Raw genomic sequence first — 14,065 nt, forward strand, 5'->3', positions numbered from 1 at the left:
TCTGTAATTAAGGTATTATTTTTATTTGTTGATGTCCACAGTATATTATGATTATTCAAAAATTTTGATGTACAGCTGCCAGGAAAGGCCCATCGAGTAATCCCTACTGATCTCCTGTCTGTTTATTTATGAATGTCTTGCATTTTATAATAGTACGTTGACCCAAAATGGCAAGATTACTTATTAATTGTTGCACTCCAGCCTTTTTGCACATCGTCTTACCATCTTTTTTATAAGTGTTCATATGGTGATTTTAAACATTTTAACTATGTATCTTTTGCTTGTATGATTTGTATGTACAAATCGAATAAAAACTTTTTGAATTGAATTGAGATTGAGGTTTGGCACTCTCCCCATGAATTAGGTAAAAGCCAAATGGCATACTAAAGATCTGTGCTCTAGCAACTGCCCATGATGCAAGGCTCCCATAGAGTCATAGCCCTTGTGAAGTTCGCTTACCCTGCCTATGCATGCCCTATACTGAAATGGATTAAACCCATCTGTCAGCAGCTGGGCACGCAGGGCCCGATTCACCGAATGAACTTAAGACTCAATTTTAAACTTACTACTATTTTGGTATTCACAGAATGCACTTACTACTTTTGGCATTCACAGAATGCACTTACTACTTTTGGTATTTACAGAATGAACTTACTACTTTTGGTATTCACAGAAGTTAGGATTTTGTCTTAAGTTTGTCTTAGGACAAACTTAAGACAGACTTAAGACAGACTTAAGTTAGGATTTTGTCTTAAGTCTGTCTTAAGTCTGTCTTAAGTTTGTCTTAAGTCTGTCTTAATTATTTCTTATGTCTGTCTTAAGTTTGTCTTAAGACAAACTTAAGACAAAATCCTAACTTCTGTGAATTCCAAAAGTAGTAAGTGCATTCTGTGAATACCAAAATAGTAGTAAATTTGTGAATCGGGCCCGAGGTACTTTAAGGAAGCCTTGCGTTTTTATAAATCTGACCAAGATCTGTCTTTGTCTGCGCATTTGCTAAGTTCCTCGGCCACATGTGGTGTATCAGGACAAAAGTGCAAGGAAGAAGCACAGAACCCAGTGGGGTGGCCAACAGCATCTAAATGGCTTATGCTACCATGCACTATAGATGGGGAACAACATCATTAACCAAGATGCTACTAAGCCCCTGCTTGATTAACTGTATATTAATTGATTGTAGTATTTTGGTCAACATCCCATAAGGCCTTTTTATTGTGCAATTACCATAAATGTGATTCTAGGTTATTTTGCTCTTTTGTCTATATGATTAGCTCACGGATCTTTTATAGAGCTATTTAATTCCAGTGACATTTCGAATGCTCCAATCAGAATTATTTCACATTTTTATGAATTTGAATAGGAATGAACATACTTTTAATATGACTCGTTTCTCTTTGAATGTTGTATGTGAAACTTTTTAAGGTATAATGCCGAAATAATGTTAATATTGAATTGTTATGCAGATATCCACAGTTTGCACTTTGTGCTTTTTGGCACGGTTTTCCCGTAAATCTTTCAAATTGTCTGCCTCCGTTTCTACTCATTTGATTTTTGTCATTTTGGTCTTAAATATTTTTTTTTAAATTACTCTAGGGCATATTAGCAACAACCTTGTTAAAATTATTGCTGTTTTAGTGGCAGGAAACTGCAGCTAAAACCGTGTTAATGGCTTGCTGATATGCGTTATAGAATCCCAATAGAAGCCCATGTTAGATGTGCAGGACATCTAACCTGGGCTTCTATTGGCATTCTGTAACGCATATTAGCAAGCCCATTATCACCGTTTTAGCGGCAGTTTCCTGCCGCTAAAATGGCGATAATTTTAACAAGTTCTTGCTAATATACCCTGTAATTTTTAAAAATTGGTCTGGGATTTTTCTGGTGTTCTGTTTCACTTTATTACTGTTTGAAGTGCTGATCCTGATTGCTTGTGCCAAGCTACTAGGGGTGCAGCGCAGGTTAATTTGGGACTGCTTGTGACATAATTCTAACAAAGAATTGTGGTTGCTGCTTGAGTAGGGTTTCACCTCCTTCAACCAGTAACTCAATTTCTTGCAACATGCATAAAAATACAAGAGCCTTTCCCCCAAGTGATTGGCTCTGATGGCCCTGTCCACTTTATCCTTCAGTTTTTAAAAACTATTTTATTGAGTTCTCTAACACTTAAAACTATTCACTTTATTGCTCATAATGGCATGAGCCATCTTCTTGCAGCTTGAGTCATACCATCACCTCTACTTAGTAGTTGAATAAATTAACCATCTTCTTGTACCCTTATTACATGATTTTCCTTATTAAGTAAGCAAGAAATATTGGATCATGTGTTAATGTGTCCTATGCATTTCTAATTCTAGCCAGCGTAGAAATGGCAGTGTGCGATGCAAAGATTGGGAAACATGCCCCAGAATTTAAGTGTATGGCATTCATGCCAGATGGGCAAATGAAAGAGATCCAGCTGAATCATTTCTTGGGTAAGTCTAAAAATAATGATGGACTAAAAGGAATTTGACCAAAGAAGGCTGGGTTTTCACTCGTATCACACTTGGGGCAGTAGAATCACAGAGGTAAGGTAGGATTATATGAATATTAATCCGCGTCCAAAAAGTGCCAAATTAATTAATTTTTTTTGTCCTACCCGTCACACCCTCAGTCAGCAGGTCCGTCCACTCTGCCACACTTGCCAGCCTCGCCTCTCGCCCCGGCCGACTCCCCCGGCCTACTAGCGCGGGGGGTACTAGGCACGGCTTAACTTTTCAGCATTATGGGATGAGATTAGCAGTGGGCAGTGAATATTATATAGTATCCAATAGCAAAATAATTCTACAAAGAGCTGCAGTTCAACTAGTGGTTACTAGATGTCCCTCACAAGTCAAATGCAAATGCTTGATGAAAGGGTTTCAATGGTTTTGCATTTGACTCGTGAGGGACATCTAGTAACGACTAGTGGAACTGCAGCTTGATGTAAGAATAATTTCAATGCTTTGCATTTGACTCTTGAGGGACATCTAGTAACAACTAGGTGAACTGCAGCTCTTTGTAGAATTATTTTGATATTGGATACTATAATATTCACTGCCCAAATATGGGGCAGTCCTGCATTTCAGTAGTAGTGGAGCATTGCGTTAAGCCAAGGAAGCTAACGTCACACTCCACCACTTTGTTGCATATATGCCCCTATATCCTGGAAAATATAACCCCTTCATTTGCCTTCTATACCTAAATATCTGCCCTTTGATCTGGAAGTCATGGTATGTTTGCGTGATGCGGGTGTTATGCTTGATTATATTTATTGCCATGTTTGGGAATAAAATGACACTGACAGCTATTCTAACAATGAGAAAAGCAAACCTCACAGCATATCTTTTGTCTTACAGGTATGAATTACATATTTACATTTGATCAGGACATTTTACCTTCGGGTAATCAAATGTTATTATGTGAGGAACCTTGGACACTGAACTCTAGACATAGGCACACACCTATATTATATATTATATATGATGAAATTAAAATAATTGTTGGAAATAACTATATTGTCCAAGCACTATGATACATTGATGGCAAATTGGTAAACTCAGTGACAGTTATTACTATTTTGTTTATGTACTTGTGCATTAATCACGGTGAGGGTATTTAAGCAGGTAACAAAATACTTTCTCAACAGTGTGGTGAAAACTGGTTTCCAGTCGAAACGTGTTATGTGTCTGTTGTTGCCAAAATAAAGTTATAAATGACATGTCTCGAAGTGCCAGACCCTTCTGATTTCAAGTATGGACTTTGGTTGATCTGGAAGCACACCGAAAAAGTGCAATGATTTTGATATGTATATATATATGTATATACTAGCAGCCCGCCCCAGCGTTTCCTGGGGCAGAAAGGGGTTGGGGGCAGCATTTGAGGCTTGCGTGCAGCCCGCCCCGGCCCTCGCCCGCCACGATATTGTCTGTGAGCCTGAGCCCAACCTCCCACCCCCCTCCCCCTCCCCCCCGGCCCGCCCCGGCCCCCTCCCGCCCGTGACCCGGAGAGCCTCATCCTTACCTCACCGCCGGTCCCGATCCAGGCGCCCCGCCCGCACAGGCCGCCACTTCGCCCAGCAGCAAGCAGGGCCGCAGCAGTCCTCCCAGCAGGTCGCGATCTTTGATGCCATTTCAGGAAGTGTTCAGGAAGGGTTGGGAGCGCAAATGATGTCATCACGCAGACGTCGCGGCCGGCGCTTCTTGCAAGGGACTATTTTATTTTTATTTTTACATTTTTTAAACAACGTATATTTTTTATTTTTAATAGCCTATGTCCTTCTGCTTGCCCTGAGGTTTTCAAAGATGTCTTGGGTGTTTTGATTGGTGGTGTACTTTTCGAGTTTACCTGGCTCAAAGGACACAGTTCTCTCTTTATAATAGTAGCAGCTGCGTAGCTAGTGGGGGGCGGGGGGGCGGTCCGCCCCAGGCGGCACTATTTTGGGGGTGGCCGGGCGGCACCTCAGCAGTTTCATAATGAATACGACAGTAATCATCATTGGCAGCCAAAGTGCGTTGCGCAGCATAAATAAGCCTTGATGGGCCACTGTGTGTAAATGCTACTGCATTGCACGCACCACCTAACCTTCTTTTAAAAGTGCACCTTCAAGTTTTGGTCCCGGGCCGTCAATCTGGTAGCGCGCGAAAGCACTACCAATGACGGCCCTGCAAACATTTACCATGCAGCAGAGCCCGCCTATGGTAGACTTGTACACTGTCCTGTTTAACGCAATGCGCGCAGTGCCGCGCACCAACGCACGTGGTGACGTGCATGAATGCATCCAGTGACCTGAGACTCGGTCTGAATCATCCCCGGGCGGCTGACTTTGAATGCGGGAGGTATTGCGGCCACGAGGCGGACGAAATCGAATTGCTGCTCCACTTGCAAAAAATGTAAGTCAGTGTGCTTATGTAGTGTAGTTCCTATTTTCCCAATAGGCCCTGCGCATTGGAATAACATAAACAGTAGTATAGACATAGAAGTGCGGATCTTCCAGGTCTCCACTGACTATGCTAAACTTAATTGGGTTTGTTACCAACTAGCTCAGAGGTCACTGGAAACTTTCTCGACTGAATAGGAAGTGATCAGCTTCCCTGGTACAGAAAAGAAGGGATTCAGTTTTCCAACAACCGCATAAACATGACAACTTTGCTCCTTAGAATAAGAGTCAATCTCTAGAGTCGTGTGAAACAATAGACAGTTATTTTACTCAGTCAGTTTTGTGCAGATTACTTTCACCAATATGCAGAGAATAGAGAGAAGGGCGTTTTCAATAAAAGGTATTATTTATTGAACAGTCTTTCTTCTCATACAAGAGAAATGAATTGCCACAATTGCAAGACTAGTTATTATAAAAAGTGCGTACAGTAAAGTGAGGATTGCAAAATAATACTGTAAAAGCATTGATATGGTTTCTTAGCCATACAATGGTTTAAATGAATAAAACATATATACATTCATATATACATTTAGCTAACGTACTCAACTGGTGCTTCTAACTACGCCTACCCCAGTGTGCCTGATCTAAGCCTAATACTTGGGAGGGAGTAAGTAAGTAGCAGTTTTAGTTAAGTTGGTTTTGCCAAGGTTTGCTTCAAGAATTCTCTCTAAGGGTTTAGTCAACACCATACCTCTGGAATAGAATGTTGGAGGTCTTGTATCTCTTTACAGGACTCGATATCCCAGTCACTCGCAAGAGTAGGCTGGAAACGCCGGAGCTGGATTTCTCGGCAGGAGAAAAGACAGCGTCTCTCTCAGCGCGTCGAGGAAGAGGAGGGGCAGCCTCCGTGGGCAGCTTGCATCTGCTGGGCTCTGAAGGGGACAGCTGTTCTGCTCCTATGTTCACCACACCATCGCTATCATCGATGTCGTTGAGACAGCAGTAGCGGCAGTAGTAACATCAGCGTTTGCTTAAGGCAACGTTGGTAATATTTATACCTGAAAGGTGCCTGGTTTGATGTAAGTTTTTGGACATAAGACATCAATAAAGATGTCACTAGGAAGTGATCGTCTCTCAGTGCTCATTAGAGTTCTATTACTAATCAAAACATAGCAAGCGGGGTTTTCCCAGGTTGCTGAGTTTTATCTTGTTGAAGAACTAGGAGTGTAATCTAGGAATCTTAGATAGTGGCTTCTACTGTGTCATTTGCTCTAATGAGCTGCAGAGGAAGCTGCAGAGGAAGAGATTCTGAAATGTGGCTCTGATCGTGTTAGGCCAGAGACGAGTTTCTGAAATATCACTCTTGATCGTTTATGCCATTATAGGGGAATAAATGGATTATAGCCGTATAGGGGCATAAGGTCACAGTATTGATCGGGGTCCTAGATTAGAACGCGACACCCACTCCACAAATTTATGTCCATCAATTCAATAAAAACTATAGCAAAAGATGCATGTGTAACATTACCCACCCCAAAATACATATATGCATTTGGAAAATGGCGTATTTTGAAATACATGGACTGTTCTGTACGTCTTTAAGCATAGAAATCATTCAAAATGATAGCATATGTAATCAATGAACGATTTTGCGAAAAAATTACACATGAAATATTTTTTAATACAGAAAAGAAGGGCGAGATAATTTCATCACGTAGAATGCATTAGTTATAAAATGTGCTAGAGGCTGATGTAAAGTTATTATGTCTCTAGATTTACCTAAAAATAGAAGCTTCTGTTCTTTATGAATAGGTCTACTTTAAGCAAAGAATTTTTGTGCCAGAAAAAGGTAAGTATTTTTAAAAAGTGTTCAATTAAAAAAAAAATCTTGTTGAACGGGGGAATAGAGTTCCAACGCTTTTCAGCAGTTTTTGTTCATTAAAACTGAAGGCCGAATTCAGAGTTCATGGGAACGCTGTGTGTCGGAATGCTTTTCTAAATTATTGTTTCTGTTCGGGGGAGAACATCATATCAGACAGGCTCTCAAAGAATTGGTCTACAAAATCAGGTGACAGTTCGACCAAGTTCGATAACGCTGTAACTTGGCAGGTGTGAGAATGATTGCTATCATCAAAGTCTGGATCAGCAATGCTCACAGAAGGTCGTACCTGGGTGATGTTGCTTTATTTTTCGCTTCACTGTCACCACTAGTCATAGCACAGGAGTCTCAACGAATGCCGTCATCAGGATTGGTAGCCGCTGGGGACAACACAATGCGTGAGCCGTTATAGGACTTAGCAAAGTATCGATATCCATTGGTACTGCTGATGGAAGTGCAAGACAGATGTCCAACACGCACTCATCTCCGCATAGCATACATCGAAGCACAGGTAAGATGCAGGTCTGCCATATAGGTCTGAATGAAAGAAACCAGGTCATGTTCAGATCTCTCAGCCTGGCCAATCCAAGGACTCTAGTTATGCGGTCCCGGTAGCGTATTGCTAGGATCGTTTCTTCCATCCTTGTCGGAGTCATGTCTGAGTTTTGGCTTGCCATATCAGAGCAGGAGGGTCAAAAATAAAATGCCTGCTACAAGTCCCAAAAATAGGGGTATGCCGCCAAAGACTGAATGGACAAAATTATGAATGATTCCCAGAATTGCTTGAAATGGTGTTAGCAGTCCCGTAAAAATCGTCTTAAATATGCCTGGGATGCCTGTGGCACTAGACATGTTAAGGAGTTGGCTAAGCATTTCTGTGAAATGCACGGGGCAATTTGTTGATAAAAGGTCATGAATCTCTGATGTTGTCCTTGCAACTTGGAGTTCATACGTCTCTTTTGATGACGTGATGGGCACTGTTGTCTGTAAAAGCACAGACTTCATTCTGCTTAAAGTATCAATTCGTATAGAAGAGAAATTCAAACGAGGCCATATGGGAGTCTCAGTGTCTCCAGGGCCGTTTGGAAACAATGCTTGCATACAGCATTTGACCATGGAAGTTACGCTTACGAGATATGCTTTCCCTGGCAAAAGGCCACAACAGCTGCGATCCGTTCTTAGAATGTAACTCCCATTCGAGAGTTGCTTAAAGAAAGGCTCTATCTGTGTTGCAGGTGTGACATGTTGGTGGCATGAAAGGTTGTTTGAATTACCTTCACAGGCTCCGTGTAAATTAATACCCTGGCACAAAAGTATACCGCTTAGTGAATGTTTACAGTTTTCACCACTAAGAAATACATTTTTGTTGCTGTCACTATAGCATGTGTGTGTGTGTATGGTAATTTCCATGCTGACTTAATGTATCCTTTACCTAATCGTTCATACTGGCCAGTAGGTATGTATTCAAGGCAATTTTTAAATCGGAAAGTTGTTATCGGAATTGTGAAAATCACGTGTATTATCCATTCAATGACAGGACTTTCTGACATTGTCAAAGGTAATCTCTCAAATTTTTCGATGCTCAGGATTGTATAGTCTGCTCCTTTCTGTGCCAAGCTGATTTGTTTATCAGTAAGGTTTAAGATGGAAAACAATGACGTTGTGTTGATTAAACGCCAAGGCACATAGCCTGAACGAAGATTTTGCAGCATCCAGCCTAACTGTACAATAGAACACAATTGCGACTGGCCATGCTGTAACATTAGCAAGTCTTTGTCTATTATATCTATGGCAGATGATACAATATGGTCCAACAAATATATTCTGGAGGACAGAGTCATTAACCCATTGTCCACTACAGAAAGTGATTTTTCCAAATTAATACGATCAATTTCTCGTATTTTTTCAGATGTTTCAATTTATGTGACTTTCCAAGCCTCGTTGTATGTCGCATATATACTGGTAGCTATGAAACGCTTTTGACGCTGTTTGCGTGGTCCCATAATAAAATCGCGCAAATCAGCACCATCTTTAAGTAAAGATAAGTGTTGCTTAATTTCAGCCATTGTGGATGCTTCTAGCCATTCAAGGCACAGCTTCCCTACACTGTATGTTGTTACTATCCCTGGATGTTGTCTCTGGGAGTATCTAGGGTCTTGTCTGGTCAATGTTAACCCCTGTGTTTTGTTCAGGAATCTATCTTGACAGTTGTTTGTGTCAGTAGGCCAGATTAACCACTTTTTCCAATCAGGATGTGTTCTGTTTAAATGTAAAATTTTAGATACGTCTATTTCAATATCTGTTGTTGCATTATCAGGTATTGGCTTTGGAATAGACAGTTTGTTAAGGTCTTTGATCTTAGCTAGGCCAAGACAGGTTGTTTGTTGAATTGTTTCATTTAAGAACATTATTTGCTCTGGGATCATGCAGGCTCGAAATAATGCTTCTATGCCTTGCACCTGCCAATCTTTTGTACAGATTGTTTTTGTTTCAATGTTATTTTTCCAATAATCAAAACCAAATGTCATCCTTTTTTCATAAAATGCTTCTGAATATATCAATTTAGTATTTGTCAGCATTGTTTTCAATCCTGTTTTATCTAACAGTTTATAATAAAACGTTTCTGCATCACTGGTGTTAAACCCTGAGAAGTACTGGAATTTCTCATAGAATGTTTTAGAACTGCTTTTAGGTGGTGTAGCACAATGTTCCCATTGGTTATACTTAAAAACATTTCTAGGCTGTGCAGATTTATGCAAGTAATGATCACCATAGTGTGTGTAGCAGAACATCTGTTCATAACTAGACGAACCTTGTAAATAATCATGTTCTGTGAATCTTGCTGACATTACTAAATCAGACATCATATTATTAATACTTTCAAAGTCCCAATCATCTGAGAATGTACGATGTTTTAAAAAGTAACTTAATGAAACCTTGAATTGATGAGGATACTTCAGGATTTCGACCGGACCATATATTTCATAGTCAGTTTTGTCCCATACTACCCCGCCGGGTATTGGAATGGCTGTGACATTTACTGTTGACAGTTCTCTTTTCTTCACGTGGGATAATCTGTGTGGTTTGAGGACTAAGTTGATGTTCTGACTTGCTTTGTCCATTGAATTGTAATAAACCTTCCTAAAATTAAAACTAAAATTAGGCATAGTAGGAGTATGAATACCCCTGAAATAATCCAATGCTCAATCAATGGTGCATCCACACATATTTCTTTGATTAGTTGAAAGAGTTCTGTTGCTTTTTCTTTAAAGGTTTATTTTGTTTCTGGCATCACTTCGGGGTTGCTTTGATCCTCAGAAAAGTTATCGAAGTTGATGAAGTAGTCAGAGGCAGTTCTGTCAATTGTTGGAATTGTTCTTTCAATTTGTCTTTCGGTAGCACATTCTGATGCCACATCATTGTAGACTGGTGTTTCTTGACGAACTGTTTCAATCTGTGTCTCAAGAGGCACGAGTTCCATGGCAATATTGCATAGTCCCTCTCTGTGCACTGCAGGCTTATCGAATGTGATTAGTCTTTCAGTGTGAACCTCTTGGATTGTTGCAAGTTTGGGTATTCTGTTGTTTCTCGGGAGTCCACTGGGCCTACTGTTGATTATAGGCCATATGCTTGTGGTTTTACCAGGTCGGTTAATACAACTCTGTTCTCCTTTTTACCAGCAAGGGGCGGTAGTACTACTGATCTTGTTCCGTTGATTGCTAAGACAGGTACTGCTTTTCTGTAAGAAGGCCCAAATTCCTTCTTCACCGCTATTTTTTCTCTGACTAGATCCCCAATCTTTGGAATCCAGACAGGCCTTGCTGGGGCTGGTGGTGCCTCGTCAGTGGTAGCTGGCTGTTGCTTTAACTTTATGTTGCTTAAGGATTTTCTTGTTTCATTCAAGTCCTGTAAAACAGCCAAACGATCTTTGATGTCAAAGTCTGTTTTCTTATCTTCTACCACTGATACCTGACTATCTAAGTCCTGAATTCGCATTCTAGTTTCGAACAATAGTTCGTATGGGCTGAAACCTTTTAGAGAATTTCTTGGCAAGTTGTTTAGGCTTAACTGGACACTTATTAAATGTTTGACCCACCCAGCACCTGAACCTAATACCTTCGCTGTTATAGATTGCTTTATGTCCCGTTTTTTTCTTTCTACCACACTGTTCCCTTCGGGGTGTGACGGACAAGAATACCGCAAGCCAAAGCCATGCCGGCCATGGCCTCCTTATAAGCTCGAGAGCTGAAAGCAGGACCCTGGTCAGAATGGAACATGGCAATTGTGTATGTGCCGATAAAGACTCGCAGATCTTTTATAACCGTTCTGGCATCAGCCGAGCGCTGGGGCCACATTTTTTAAGTGTGTTTAGCCTTAATGATTAATAGGACGCTGGATGGCATGTAGACAGCATTACGCTGTTTCTAATTGGTAGCCGATCAACAGACTGGACCAGTTCACTACTGCGATCCCTGTCACAGTCGGGACAGTTCTTTACATATATTTGATGTTGCACGCTCATTCCCGGCCACCAGTCTACTGATTGTAATTCAGTCAGAGATTCCTTGATCTTTTTGTGCCTAGGACCCAATCCCATGTGTGCGTCTGCTATTAAAAATATTCTCCTGTTCATGTTTGGAATTACTCTATCCCCCACTCCAGGGATTCGAGCAAAAGGAACGGAGTTTGTATCAATTACGTATGCATAATTGAGTGGATAGTTCACTGGTAGTGTTGCACAGTCGCCTTTTACGGACGTTTTTACTGCCAGCATGGTTTCCCCGTCTATGTGTTTTTCTGAACGCTTTTTTGTGGCTACGGAAGCCGGTTTAGTTGCTTCCGCTGTGGCTGTATTAGCCAATGAATTCCCTGCAACGTGAACGCCATCACGTTGATGACTCAGAGTGTGTATCACGTGAGTCTTTTGTAGTTCTTTCTGTAAAAGAGCTACTTGTTTCCAAAGCATTTCATGCTTGATTGTGGCACCTGTGTCACCTTTGTAATCATTTTCAATCCAGCTCTGTAACTTGTTATTGTAAGAGTTGACGCAAAAATGCGAATCGCACACGATTAGTGTCGGGAATTCACGTTCTGCATTTTCAAGCGCCATCTGTAAAGATCTGATTTCAACAGTTTCTCACTGATTCAGTTTTTGTTATTTTCGGTCTGAATTTACCGCACAGCCAACGACCTTTAACAATCGCACAGGCTGCATCGTAGGATTTGTTCTCTACGTTGAATCTATCTGTATAGATTATACAGACGTACTGTGGGAGAGGCAGAAGTTCAATTGGCAGAGGATATTCTTCTTCATAAGTCAAATCATTCAGTTTTTCGAATTGCGGGGCAAAATAGTATTTCACATCTTCCGCTCCAAGAGAATCTACACACTGTATCCATTTCGGATCCAGTGACACTGTAGGCAGGTTTACTGGGCTGAATAGCGCCTCGAAGGCGGAATCCGCTGTGAGGATATTGATCCTTTTGCCATGTGCTAGTTCTCGTTCATTCGCTAATGCAGTTTCTACTGCTTTCACAGTATTTTCTGTTGGACTGAATGTTTTTTCCGCTTGTGTGTACAAGTGAGATTTAATTGAAATTGGTACCTTTTCTCCCTCATTAGAAATCAGGTACATGAATCCGCATCTTCCTGGGATGACTCGGATTACAAGATTGCGTGTGTTGTCACGTGTATCTAATTTTGTTTTTGCTAATATGTCTGTTTGCAGTGATCTCAAAATTTCTGTGTGTTTTTGAGTCCAAGTGATTGGTTTAAAATCAGGTTTAATTAGTTCGTAGAGAGGTTTAACCCTCTCTGCGTAATTTAGAATGTAAGTTCTACCGAAATTCAGGAAGCCTAGAATCGATTGTAAGTTCTTCAGCGTTTTTGGTGCTTGGAGTACAGCGCACTTCTCTAAGAAGTTGTCCGCTAGGCTTTTTCCTTCACTTGATAATTCGTATCCTAAAAATAATACTGTCAGATGGGCAATTCTTGACTTTTTAAAGTTGAATTTGTAACCCTCTGCTGCGAACCCAAGTATAATGGTGTTCACTCTTTTCAAGTGAGTCTCCAAGTCGTCGTCTGTGAGATAGATATCCTCTACGTAAGATAATGCCTCATCATCATATATTTGTAGTAACTCTGTTACTCTGGCTGAGAATAGTCCTGGGCTGTTCTTGAATCCCTGTGGGAACCTACAGAAATTTTTCTGAGACCCCATTACTGAGAAAGCGGTCAAGTATCTGCTTTCCGGTGCAATGTTTTGACAAAAGAAACCATTAGATATGTCTAATGTCGTTTTATATTTTTTCCTAACTATGTTATTCATTAGTGTAGCACTATGCGAATTTTGTACTGCAAAAGTTTTGCAACATGCGTTAAGGTGTCTGTAGTCAAAAACTAGACGATATGAATTGTCTGATTTGGAGACAGGAAACAAAGGATTGTTCATTTGAGAGGTGCATGTTTCAATCACCCTCTGGTATTCAAGTTGATCTAAAATCTCCCTGACTTGTTTTTTAGCTTCTTGCTTAATGGGATACTGCCTTTGTGCAGTCGGTTGACTTTTTAACTGGATTTTGTGAGGAGGAGAGTCCTCATCCCATCCTACATGATTTTTATATAATGCTGCTGCCTGGGCTACTGCCCATTTCCTTGCATAAGTATATTTTTTGTGAATCGGAATGTGATTCGAGAAGGCAGGCATAATCATTTCTTTGCCACGAGGGCACTCCCTGACAAACTCTGGGGGCCAATCTTTTTCAGCTAACAGAATATCATAGCCTTTTGAGAGTTTATCCCAAAATAGACCCCTTATTTTCCTAGTCTTATCACCCTCTATACGCAATGTTATTTCGTATATCTTATGGGGCTCGCTAACTCTGGTGTCGGCAGTTTCAACCTGAATGTATTCATTCGTGTCCACTGTCTCCAGATGACTTATCAGGATCTTGCGGGCTATAGTGATTTCTGCTGCACTGTCTAACATTGTCTGTGCCCACTCCCCGTTTTTCAACTGTGTCCTCAGTATTCTCGGCATGTTCGATTACTCTAATACTGGCTACCTTCTTTTTTGGAAATTGTAACTTTTTACTTTGAGCAGGTTCCTTGTCTTTGGACTTGGTGTGCTCTCCTGGGTCTGACCGTCCTCTTCTTTCCGATTTCTGCAAAAAAGATCGAGAGGGACGTGTATCAATACTTTACTTCTTCAAATTATCCCTATTTCTAAGGTTATATCTTTTCTCAGAGGGCTCCCTCTGGGGAGACTGGTGTTCTCGAGTTGGAGTTCTTT

At 40.8% G+C, this 14,065-nt stretch overlaps 1 protein-coding gene across 1 annotated transcript in view; it reads left to right on the forward strand.

Moving 5' to 3' along the window:
* Positions 1-2,365: 2,365 nt before the first annotated feature.
* LOC147746867 (peroxiredoxin-like) overlaps positions 2,366-14,065 on the forward strand; it is a 296,602-nt gene continuing 284,902 nt past the window's right edge. Inside the window, exon 1 of the mRNA XM_086936105.1 lies at positions 2,366-2,471. Within this exon, the coding sequence (XP_086792231.1) occupies positions 2,366-2,471 (106 nt within the window). The remainder of the gene's footprint in view (positions 2,472-14,065) is intronic.

Source organism: Lissotriton vulgaris, chromosome 1_1 (genome assembly GCF_964263255.1).
Source record: "Lissotriton vulgaris chromosome 1_1, aLisVul1.2, whole genome shotgun sequence".
In the NCBI taxonomy this organism is placed as follows: domain Eukaryota; kingdom Metazoa; phylum Chordata; class Amphibia; order Caudata; family Salamandridae; genus Lissotriton; species Lissotriton vulgaris.